Here is a 12,060-nt window from a genome sequence, read left to right on the forward strand (position 1 = left end):
CTGAGCAAGTCATCTCCGTGACAGTTTGCCCAACCGGCCTCATCAATTACCCTGGTACCCTACCATTAGAGCACAAACACTTTTCTCCTCTGACACATTCAACTGCTTCCCAGTCTGCAAGATGGGCCCTCAATTAAGCCTGAATAACTTTCCCCAGCTCAAAAGACGTCTCTCTTTCTGCCGCCCAGCATTGCACACATTGTACGTGTAGGATAGACACTTTGAGAACTGATTTATCTGATATTTGAGAATATTTATACCCTATTTTATGACTTTACGATTGCCTCATGATGATAAAAACCACAATGTAGCTACCGTTGATAAAGATTTACATTTATGTTCATTTAAAAGTCTAAGTAATGACTCTAACAGTTCATTGATTCCTATATAATGAGCAATTAAGGTAATTTATGTCATAAATGTTCAACAACTCCACTGCTATAAACTGATTTATGGCAAGAAAATGTTCAGGTTTATATTTTTCTTTTGAAATTTTCAATCATTTTATAAGCTACACCATTTCTTTATACTGTTATCTAGCCATCTATAGCCCATTACAACTGTATATAATGTAATAAGTGCATTTAATGTTGCAAAACTAAACATTCACCATATATCTTTTTCTGTCTGGCATGCCATTCCCAATTTTTTTTTGTCATTATCAGAGTGAAACTTGATATATAAGGAAGCAATAATGAAAATCATGTCTTGTTAGTGTTATTCTGTTCCTGTATTCCATCAGTAGTAGTCATGAAATGCAGTAAACACAGACGTTTGAACACAGACACATAAACAGTTTCTATCACTTACAATATACAACTATGGCAGTGACAGCAGGGGCCAACTTACATATATCAGCTTTTCGTTCACAGGGATTTAAAAACAGGAATCAGAGTCAGAACTTAACATTGAATATGCAAAAGATATAAATAAGACATTCATATAAAAATAGGCTTTTACAAAATATACTCTATGAACCAATATTTACCAAAAGTGGAAAATGTGCCTGTGTTTTTGATCAGTAAGTAAGTAAGTAAGTCCTGTTAAGCTAAATCAGCTTGAAGTAAGCAATGCCATTGAAGACAGTCAGTAGAGCGTACAGCCTTCGACCTCAACAAGTGGGATTTTCTAGACTAGCAGCAAACAGAGGGAAGACAAACTCATGAGAGGGTCAGAAGGTCAACGTGAGTAGCCTACAGCAGTTTCATCTTGGAACATTATTCTATTACATATTATTCCAGGCAAATCCAGTGTGTTAACAAGTGTGTGGACAACTTTTGATTGCTTTAATAAACTAAAAAAAAACCTCCCAACATTTAGTTATTTTTGATCCATAACGGACAAAATCAGTAGTTTTTCTTAATAGAATAAATTAATATTAATTATTTTCATTCTCTAAATACAGTATGTTAAATATTCCAAATGGCTGTGTCATTTCATCTGTGCACAGAGTGAGAACTACAGCAGTGTGTCCTGCCCAGCAATCACATCCACCATAATTCATTTGCATTGGCAAAGTCCATTTCCTAAATGTCCATATAGCTTAAAAGTCTTGAAATTTTTTTGTTTTTGCATCACTGGCTCACACTGTGGGCACCCAGTCCCACATGCCAGGGTCCAGTTTTTCCCTTGACACTTTTTTTTTCAACATTGCGCCCCAACAAGCACAACAGTCCTTTAAAGACGAGGGGTGAAGAGCTTTGTGTGCAAAAGAATCAAGACGTACAGTAGTTCCTCATTATGTATGAAAAGACTGCAATAACAGCCTTCCTGTAAAGTTTAAATGTTCCAGTATGTCCATGAAAACACAAAGACATCATCCTGTACGTTCACATGCATCATCACACACACACATCATCCAATAAATATTCTCATTTGCATGTGTACACCTCTGTCCTCTCGCTGCAGGTGTTGCATTTAACGTAGCAGCACCACAGGAACTTGCAGTTGCACTGCCAGACGCGGGAGTACTGGTGTGTGTTGTATCCCCGGCCGCAGCACATCAAGTCACAGCCGCTGATGTGCTGCATCATTGTCTTGTTGCACACCCGGCCCTGCGTCCCCAAGCTCCCCGTCAGAAGGTCCGCCTCGCAGTAGTTAGGCGACTTGTCTAAGTACACCAGGTCTGTATCCATGGGCTTCCGGTACGAGTAAGGCTTCTTGATCTTGAGGAATTTCGGGCGCTTGTTGCGGCTGGCTTTGATTGGCTCCACGTGCACCGCATGGGCATACTTCTCCTTGAGAATGTAGCCGAGCTCGCGGAACTTGGGAAGTGTAGTCCAGCAGGTTTTGGTAGTGCAGGAGCCTGAGACACCGTGACACTTGCATTCCAATCGCATGCTCTTCTCCAGGATCTAGAGACACAAAAACAACTTAGTAACGTAGTAACGACTGTGAAAACACTCCAGTGATGAGTGATAAATACACTATGATGATAGGTTAATAACAGCCGTACTAGATTATTAAAACCAATAACCGTGACGTTTCCTCTCAATAATGATTTTTATCTGCAGAAAGAAAGTTTTGCTTGTATTTCCATTTTCCAGATTAAATTACAATTCATGCACTGTCTACATAGTCTAAACTTTGGTGTCTTTCAAACTGTCGCAATTCACATTTCAACTCCTGCACTTCAAGGCAAATGACAAACGTGCAATTTAATAACAATGTGACTGACAAATACACCGTGGTTGGGGATTAAATACAGCCCCACCACATAGTTGTGTGATACCATATACACAGAAGCCAAAATAATGTATCAGATTTCAGGCTCTGTGTGTGTAGGCACCACACACAACACACAAATGTCAAGAGTGACTGTACAAGGCGCCGAGTGACTAGGATTACTGCTAAACCCCGAACTGATGACAATGAGAAGTGCCATTGACTGAAACTGGAATCTTCTTTAGCAACAAGGTCAATTGCAATTTCCTTTCGCTTAAATGCTAGGAGTTTGGTATGCGATATGGTCTCCTAAAGCTGTTGACGAGATATTTATGCCTCTGTGTTCTTGGCAAGTAAACTCTAACCATAAAACCCAAATACAGACGTGTGAACAAGAAGCAAGAAAAAACTTTTCCCCAAGCTAACCACTTCATAAAACCCTTGGCTTCAACTGGCTAATCCATCAGTTGTTCTGTGACCAACACTTGTGACAGCCTTTGTCTGGACGTCTTCGACCAGGGAGCTGTGAACGGCACTCCTGCTCAGTGTCACTGCTTTTGATTAGCATAAATAAAAGGGGGAGGGGGTGACTATCAAAACAGAGAGGCCATTTATTAGCAGAAAGAAGAGAAACGAAGTAGCAAAGTTTGAATCCACAAGTACAGTCCTTTCCCTGGGAGGCAATTTAGCTGTCCAGATAAGCCAATTTGAATTCATGGTCTTGAAACGCACGTAGAAAATGATCTACTGGGTGCAATTGTGTGCAGGGAGGCTTTTCAGCGAGTGCTGGGATGGACGTGTTGGTTGTGTGAATCAGGCTATTTGGCACAGTGTAATAGAGAGAGAGAGAGAGAGAGGGAGAGGCTATGAGTTAACTTGGGCAAAGCTGCTTTTTTATTCCTTACTTACTTCAACTTCACTTTAGCTGTTTGGCACATTATTCCGCTCAATCTCTAACCTCTAGACTCACTGGAGTCTCTTTGTCACTCTGCAGCGTTCTGCAGCCATGCATGCAGAGAAGCCATCACATGTGCCGGTCAGCACGTCATGAAAACCATCCTTCCCCTATTGTCGCTGTCTCTTGTTCTGTTTATTACGTCGAAAGGCCATTTGTAACTTTTGCAGTAGGGTGTGTCAGTCAGCTTGGCAGAATATATTAAAATTCATTTTTACTTGATGATAGATGTCCAAACCTTTTGCTTAAAGGAACACTCCACCGTTTTTTCATATTAAAACATGTTATTCGGTCAAGTAAGACGAGTTGATACAGACCTCTTGCGTCTCAATGCGTGCACTCAATCGCCCTGGCGCGCGGCGCCACTTGGCTAGCACTTAGCTTAGCCCAGTTCATTCATTAGGATCCAAACAGATGGACAGTTAGAAGCGACCAAACTCCTCCACGTTTTCCCTATTTAAATACAGCTACACGAGTAGTTAAACGACCAAGTATGGCGACACAAAATAAAACGTGGCACTTTTCTAAGCGGATAAAAAGGAGAACTATAATGTATGGCGGAATAGCACTTGGGAGCACTTCGACTCGGCGCAGTAATATCATCACTCCTGACGGAAGTGAGAGGGAGCGGAAGTGATGATATTATTTTGATATTTGATTTTGATATTATTTATCCGCTTCGAAAAGCGACACGTTTTATTTTGTGTCGCCATACTTGGTCGTTTAACTACTCGTGTAGCTGTATTTAAATAGGGAAAACGTGGAGGAGTTTGGTCGCTTCTAACTGTCCATCTGTTTGGATCCTAATGAATGAACTGGGCTAAGCTAAGTGCTAGCCAAGTAGCTCCGCGCGCCAGGGCGATTGAGTGCACGCATTGAGACGCAAGAGGTCTGTATCAACTCGTCTTACTTGACCGAATAACATGTTTTAATATGAAAAAACGGTGGAGTGTTCCTTTAAGGACTTAATTAAAACTGTGACTAGAGTTGGTACGCAGGTGGCTGCATAACACTACACTCTTTTATAACAACACCTCTATAGTGCATATACAAGCACATTGCACCTGAAGCGGGTTTATGATATTAGAGAAATTGTGGGTGGGGTTTGTCATAAAGGTAACTGTATACTGTTTCACTGTTGCTAATCCCATGAGTGGGGGGATGACTGGGCTAATGCCTTTTTGTACAGTGTCAATCTGTTTTCAGTGCAGAGATCTGGGTTGTAATCAAACCCTGCCACTTAGACAGCTCTTCTCTTAAAAGCAGCCTTATATTCCACTGCTTGTTCAGTCTTGGCCCCGACTGTCTCAGTCTTTGGCAAGGTGCACCCACACCACATCATGGCACTTTTAGTGAGGCCAGCCTTACCAGCCTGATCTGTTTCCATGTAACAAAACTACATCGTAAATTGCGTTCTAAATTACAGGAAATGTATTCTCACCCGGATTGCTTTTGTTCTTGATGTATCGCAAAAACATTTCAAATCAATGTCAGCGGATATCCAAGCATGGAGGATGTTGGTGTGAATGGATGGTTGAAACAAACGACCATGATCTTTTACTAAACCTAACCACACAGTTGCCTAGACCTAACCAAGTTACACAACAAATATATTTATATTAACCCAAACCATGATGTTTTACTACACTTGGCAAGTAGTTTTGGTGCCCAAACCTAACCAAACTGTGATTGTTTCACAGTTAAGCACAAATTTAAACTGTAGTAAGTGTTTCAAACTGCAACTGTAATGCTGGAGAAATTGTTTTCCTTTGAAACATGATCAACAATGCAGTTTTATTGTATGAGAATGTAACTTTTGTGAGGCAGGGTTCCCCTTAGGCTAGCTAAGCACCAGTTCCCCTACAGTCCCTTTAACCCTTTGATGCACAACATGGGTCAAAAATGACCCGCATTCCTTTCCCATGTTATGTATGGGATATATCTTGTATAAATATCTTGTTTTTGATAACAACAGATCATTATTTCCATTTTGCCTCTCATACTTTATGAAGAAAATATGTTTTTGTATTATTACGTAGCTCACTACTTGGCTAAGTAGCGTGCTAAACGAACTACTTAGCCAAGAAGTTAGCTAAGTAGTTAGCTTAGCAAGCTACTTAGCTTACTACTTAGCCAAGCTACTTAGCCAAGTAGTTAGCTTAGCAAGCTACTTAGCTAAATACTTATCCTAGAGGTTAGCTAAGTAGTTACCTTAGCAAGCTACTTAGCTAAAGCATTAGAAGAGTTGTGACACAAAAAGGGATTTTATTAAAAAAATAATCAAGGAAAACATAAAATTACTATGTATGATGATCAAAAAAACGAATTGAGGAAAACCTGGAATACTTAATGATGAAAATAATTTATTGCAAAGATATAGAACATAAAAAATCCTATATATCGGGTCACTTTAGACCATGGGTCTCAAACTCGCGGCCCGCGGGCCAATTGTGGCCCTCGTGACGATATTTTGTGGCCCTTACCTTGATATGAAAGTTTAATGTGAGTTTTATATGAATGGCACTTTACCGTGTTGTGTGTGGAAGGTCCCTTTAATTACTTTTTTTTGTAATTTTGTGTCTGTTTGGTATTTCTGTGTCTTTTTTTTGTGGTAATTTTGTGTCTTTTTTTTGTAATTTTGTGTCTTTTTAAAATAATTTTGTGTCTTTTTGGGTAATTCTGTGTCTTTTTTGGTCATTTTGTATCTTTTTTGTCATTTTGTGTCTTTTTTTTTGTCATTTTGTGTCTTTTAAGTAATTTAGTGTTTGTTTGGTCTGTCTTTTTTTGGTCATTTGATAGTGCCCCCAGCGGCCCCCAGGTAATTTGAGTTTGAGACCCCTGCTTTAGACCCATGTTGTGCATCAAAGGGTTAAAGAACAAAACCCTAATCTTTAAAGTCATTTCGCTCAATAAGGAGACAAACTGGTATTGCTAATGACTTACCTTGCGTCCCACATCGTTATTATGCAGGTTCATGAGCGTCCTTGCATTCTGTTTGACCTCCCGAGCGTCGATGAATACTTGGGAGAAGCGCAGGCCGTAGCTGATGTCTGCCGAGCAGCCTCCCCACTTCCAGCCTTGGTCTTTACTGTAGAAACCCTGCTTCTCCTTATCACAGCTACAGTCACTCAGGTTACCCTGCGTACAGGCGGCTGTGATGGCGTGGGCCACCCCTGCCGCAATGATGGCGTAGGTGAACGCCGCCTCTTTACTGCCTAGCGGAGCGGAAAAAAAGGGGGATGAATAAAATGTGGCAAGATTACATTTTTTGAAATAGAGAATGTCATGTTGTTTCTCCTTCAGGAAACACAAGAAGTACATGAGATTACTTTTAAACCCCCCTAAACATGTTTTAAGTGTGAAGAAATAATGTGATATCATTAATACTTGGTTTTACATGGTTTTACCACATAAAAGTTAAGATCTTAAAGATGGGGCTGGATGCACATCTACTATTTTCTGCACACAACAGACATAGTTTAACTCTAGGGAATCCAATGGTCTATTATGTCCATTTTTAAATCCTTTTCGTGTCTTTGTAAGTCACTTTGTGTGTTTTTGGTCATTTCGTGGCTGTTGTTGTGTCTTTTTTAGTTATTTTGTGTCTTTTTTGGTCATTTTGTGTCTTTTCTGTAGTCATTTTGTGTCTTTTTGTGTCTTTTTTTGGTTTGCTTTGTTTTTATGTCTGGTGATGAAGAAGCCATGCTTTGGCACTTTTGGAGACTCCAGAGGGTTAAGCATCTTCTTTTTCCCATTAGAGTATTCGAGAAAACATTGGAGAGATTCAGCCATACATGTTTGAGCCTCCAGACTTAAACGAGGAGTCTGCTGTGCACCAAGTTCGGCAACTAGCAGCTGTGTCAAAATGGTAAGTTGCCATCTTGATGCTTTGCTTGTTAGCTTGTTAGCTCGTATCTGTAGCTGGTTTTGAAAGTAATCATCACATCTGCTAATGTTACAGTGTGGGTTTTTCTTGTGTACTGAGTAGTTTTCAGTTTTCTTACTGAGCTTTTGATTGGCTTTCCAAGTCGTGACGTACCTAATCTATATACCTAAGCCTGGCGTACGTTAAAATCTTACATTGAAGTGAAATGCACAGTAGAGGAATGTTAAAACAGCTCTTAGTGAGAGGCTTTGCGCAGCTATAACTCACTATAGTCAAGGTCAAACCTTTTAGAAGACATAAACGTTAGAAAAACACATTTTTAAGTGGAGGGGGACTTTAAAAATGAGATTAATTATTAACAGTATGTGTGCTTACATCACAGTCTTGCTGACATATCCCTAAAGGGCTGCAGTGTTTTGAAACCTGACCTGGAAACTGTCCTGCCCGTGAACCAAGATGGCCACTGGCAGTATAGTCAACAAAGCAGTATGAATAAGAGGGTTGTAAAGGAAGAACTATTGATCCGCTCAGAAACTGTCACATTCTGTGTAAACTCATAAGGTACCGACATCCGAATCTTCATCCTGCTGTTATCTTACCCAAGTCCAGCTAACAAATCATTTACACACACAGGGAAATATCGACAAATAACTAAAGGTTAATCTGACAGGACTCATACAGACACATCCTGGAGCAAAGCTTTCCAGCCAAATAATGAGACAAGAAACAAACTATAAAACAAATGTTTGGTTTATCTTATTCAAAGCTTTATGTAATGCAAACAAAGCAGTACTTTCCCTTTCTAATACAATGTGAAAACAGCCCATAATGTAATATTCAGCGATTAGCATGCTTTCATTCAGATCTGAGATTCATTATCAAGCAAACAGGAAACTCCTGGTTAAAACATCCATCATATCTATGTGTAAATAAACTCCTCTTGTCTCTGTTTGTTCAAAACAAACATCATTCCTTCTTTGTGCTTCCTCCTGCCACCCGCTTCACCATGTTAAGCTGCCATGTTCTTGATAAACATCTTGAATGTGTGCCCTTGCCATTGAAAAAAAAACCTCATATTGAAGCATCAATTATGTGGACGTTTTTATAGAGTTGATGGGCTCCGAGCCAAAAAAGAAGGTGTGTCAGTGAGTTCTGACTGCTCCGTTGTTAATTTTTCCCCTGCAGTTCTGAGTACATGAGTTCACCGCAAGAGATGGTATGAATTCTTTCTAAGCATGTAATGAAAGGTGGAAAATATTAAAAAGAGAGTGGACGAAAAGAGTCAAACGCCTGTTTAAGTTGAACAAGAAGTGCCAGTTCACTGTTCTTCTGCCATGTTTGTTTCTCTTTCATCTCTGCAGAGGCATGCACCTCATCTCATACAGCTTAGTGTAACTACAAAGTTCAAGAGCAAACAGTTCAGGCCTAAAATGGCTCAAAGCTGATGCACCTTGCATCAGGATTATGTCAGTTTACGGGTCATTCCCCCTTCGCCTTAAGAACAATTCTGGGCTCCACAGCTCCACTCAGCCTTGGCATCAACAATAGCGTTCATTTACAACCACTGGCCTTCCCACTAATCTGATCAGTAAAACCAATCGATTTGGTATGGCTGTCCAAGCCGTGGACCTAAACTCCTGTCTTGGAAACACAAACCAAGACTCTTGATGGGCTAAAACCACTCATTCATAAAGGAACAGATTGTCAAACACCACTGTTTTCATTTCAACAGCATGAAGAGATAATCCTTTCTTTCCAACAGCAGCAGGCAAGATGGCCTCAAACAGCTGGTCCAAGCTACTGACCATTGTGTAAAAGGGTATTTAGAGTCTTTGTTGTACATCAATAGTTCTGGCGGAACTAAGAAAATATTTGAATTCTTTTAAGGTTATTATCTAAATGATTTAACAAAGCATCCTCTGTTATGAAACTCTTTACACTGAATGTAGCCACAAAGGCATCATTAGACAAAATACCCTTCCTGTTATTGGTGTCGTCAATATCTAACAGTCTTTAATCTTCAATTTATAAAAGGCCAACAAATGAGCAACAAAACTCCAGCCATAGTTTCAGCATTCTCCAGAGGAGACTTTTGTCTCAGCAGTAGGAACACTGATTTGGACCAATTTGTTTCTCTAATTTAGGACTTTCAGGTCTTCCTTTCCTCTTGGCTTTGCACCACTGTAACTTATACCCGTGGTAAGATCTACGTTCTTACAGTGAGAGCCACAGCACCCATCACTAGACAGGATAAAGACCAGTGAAAATGTGTCTCCAGAGACTCTGCCGGGCTGAAAAGAAAAGCTGCCAACAGTCACAGGAGCTTTGTTACAGTGCTGGCTTCAGATACCTTTTTATAGAAAAGCCCTACTCAATGAAAAGTCTGGAGAAAAACTAGGCCTGATGTAAATGACACTGACTCCTTATGGGATGCTCCTTATGATATTTATGAGTAGAAGAAGTTTGTCTGGTGCAGGTTTTCTCCTGAGATCAAGAGCTCCAGTTATTAGATTCTGTAAGACGTGGAGAAGGATGCATGTCAAGGTCGTTGTTTTATTTTTCTCGGTCATAATGTAACTTCTTGTTTTACATGTATATTGGAATTCTGTTTGGCAGTTACTAAATAGTGAACAATTTGAGGGAAACCACAAGAGAAACAGAGATAAAAGACCGTGCGTATTTTACGCACAATGCGCACAAATACGCATCAGAGTGTGAGGTTATTTGTGTTTACTGCTGTGGGGGGAAACTTTCAAACTATAGACAAACGTTAACAGACAGCAACATACCCACTTTCAACTCTTTTCCGAAGACTGTCCTCTCTCCAAGCGCAGAGCAGTTCCAGCGCCCGTTTTTGAACTGAAACTGACACTCGTTGATGCCCATTTGGACTCCCTCTCCGATGACGATAATGGCATCGGGGCGACTCTGGCAGATAATCCGTTGTCTGGGGGCCAAACCGGGGATCTTGTTACAGATTATGCTCGCACCTAGGGCCACCACCGACGAAAAGCCACTGTGAATGGAAGATGGATATAATTGAGGGGAAAGCAGCCATCATCCATATATGTTTTCCTATTCTAATATTTTGGATGTTTATTTAATTTTTTTCTTCGTTTTTTTAATTTTAATTTTTTTTTTTTTTTTTACAATTTTAAAAAGAAATACATTTCCACCATCCGGGGTAATACATATTAGATGATGGAATATATATAATATATATTTAATATATCCATGTGAAAAATACTGTTTTAGACTGCTTTTATTGGGATAATAATATTTTAACAGTATAATTCATGTAGAAAAAAAAACTTTCGCTTTAGAAGATATTCTATAAAATGTTTGGTTTAAGAGGAACCACTAGACTTATTCCTTAAATTAAACACTTCCCTAAGGTTGTAGATACTTTTAACTATTATGCCAGTATGAGTTTTACCATTGTCTTTGAGTTTAAGGAGCGCAACTGCCGCGAGTCTGACTGGAATAAGATCACGCTCTTCTCTTTTACTGTTTTTAATTCACCTGCCTGCTTTTTGAGCAAATATAAGATTCAGTAGACGCGAAAGGAACAACAGATAAAAGTCTCATTGTCATTCCTCAGTTATTAAAGTCTCTGGTGCTTTAGAAGAGTCTACAGCAGACTAATGAGAAGTCAAATAAACGCAGCTCACCCAATTTTCAAATAAACAATTCCCAGACAAAGTAAAACTCTTAAAATCCAGCGTCTTGTTCTCCGACTCATTGCGGCCCCGCTCTCAGTTTCATGCACCGATCAGTAGAGCTGATGAATCACTCGGTTCGCTTATTCTCCGATCGATCACAGCGATCCCAGGTAACTCCAAAGGAACTCCAAAATGACGAAAAGCATCAAAAAATAGCGCACGCTCGGGAATCTTTTTTCTTTATAAATTGCCGGCTAGGGTGTCATCCAAACTCCTGTTACGTGGCCCCCTTTCGCTGGGCCCTCTTGTCATTGCGAGGGTGTTACAGGTAACCCTTGGGGTGAGCAAGTGCGATTATCTCTTTCTCACAGTTCCTCTGCTACCCGCAGGTCTTGGCTATATATCTGGCTCATCTATCTGGGGCGTGTTCACAGGAGACATGGGGCCCAGCTGAAGAATCCCGCCAGGGCTGAATCTCTGCACACACACACACACACACACACACACACACACACTCCTCCACTGTGAATTCACCTTGACTGATTGGGATGGCTCTTTATTTGGTTATTAAGTGGGTCAGGCCTCAACGGAATGTGGCCATCATCAGCTTATTCTTGCGCATAACCACTTTTGTTCTCAGAATTTAACTTTTTTCTAAACTTGCCCCTCCAAAAAAAAAAAAAATCACAAAAAATATCTACAGATAAACATTAAAACAAAGAAGCATTGCTTTTCAAATTCTATTTTACTCTCTCTCTCTCTCTCTCTCTCTCTTAAGCAGATGAATAATTATTCTCAAAACAGATAACAGGTGGTTGAATCACACATGAATGATATTTACTATTTATTTACTTTGGTTGTATGTTTTAATCTTCAAACGTAGGCTATAATTC

At 39.9% G+C, this 12,060-nt stretch overlaps 1 protein-coding gene across 1 annotated transcript; it reads right to left on the reverse strand.

Annotated features, from left to right (window-relative positions):
* Positions 1 to 720: 720 nt before the first annotated feature.
* Positions 721 to 11,825, reverse strand: LOC131972139 (protein Wnt-7a). The gene is made up of 4 exons (XM_059333917.1): positions 11,177 to 11,825; positions 10,295 to 10,521; positions 6,563 to 6,834; positions 721 to 2,354 (listed from the first exon to the last, which is right to left on the reverse strand). Exons 1-4 carry the CDS (start codon positions 11,245 to 11,247, stop codon positions 1,872 to 1,874), a joined length of 1,053 nt encoding a protein of 350 aa, XP_059189900.1. The 5' UTR covers positions 11,248 to 11,825; the 3' UTR covers positions 721 to 1,871.
* Positions 11,826 to 12,060: the final 235 nt, after the last annotated feature.

Source organism: Centropristis striata, chromosome 5, assembly GCF_030273125.1.
Source record: "Centropristis striata isolate RG_2023a ecotype Rhode Island chromosome 5, C.striata_1.0, whole genome shotgun sequence".
NCBI classification, from domain to species: domain Eukaryota; kingdom Metazoa; phylum Chordata; class Actinopteri; order Perciformes; family Serranidae; genus Centropristis; species Centropristis striata.

Excerpts from the sequence above, each read along its gene's own strand:
- LOC131972139 (XM_059333917.1), bottom strand. The coding sequence starts at position 11,247 with ATGAGTCGGAGAACAAGACGCTGGATTTTAAGAGTTTTACTTTGTCTG. Across the intron at positions 10,522-11,176 it reads ATTGTTTATTTGAAAATTGG|TGGCTTTTCGTCGGTGGTGG; the intron begins GTGAGCTGCGTT and ends TTCCATTCACAG. Across the intron at positions 2,355-6,562 it reads ATAACGATGTGGGACGCAAG|ATCCTGGAGAAGAGCATGCG; the intron begins GTAAGTCATTAG and ends TTGTGTCTCTAG.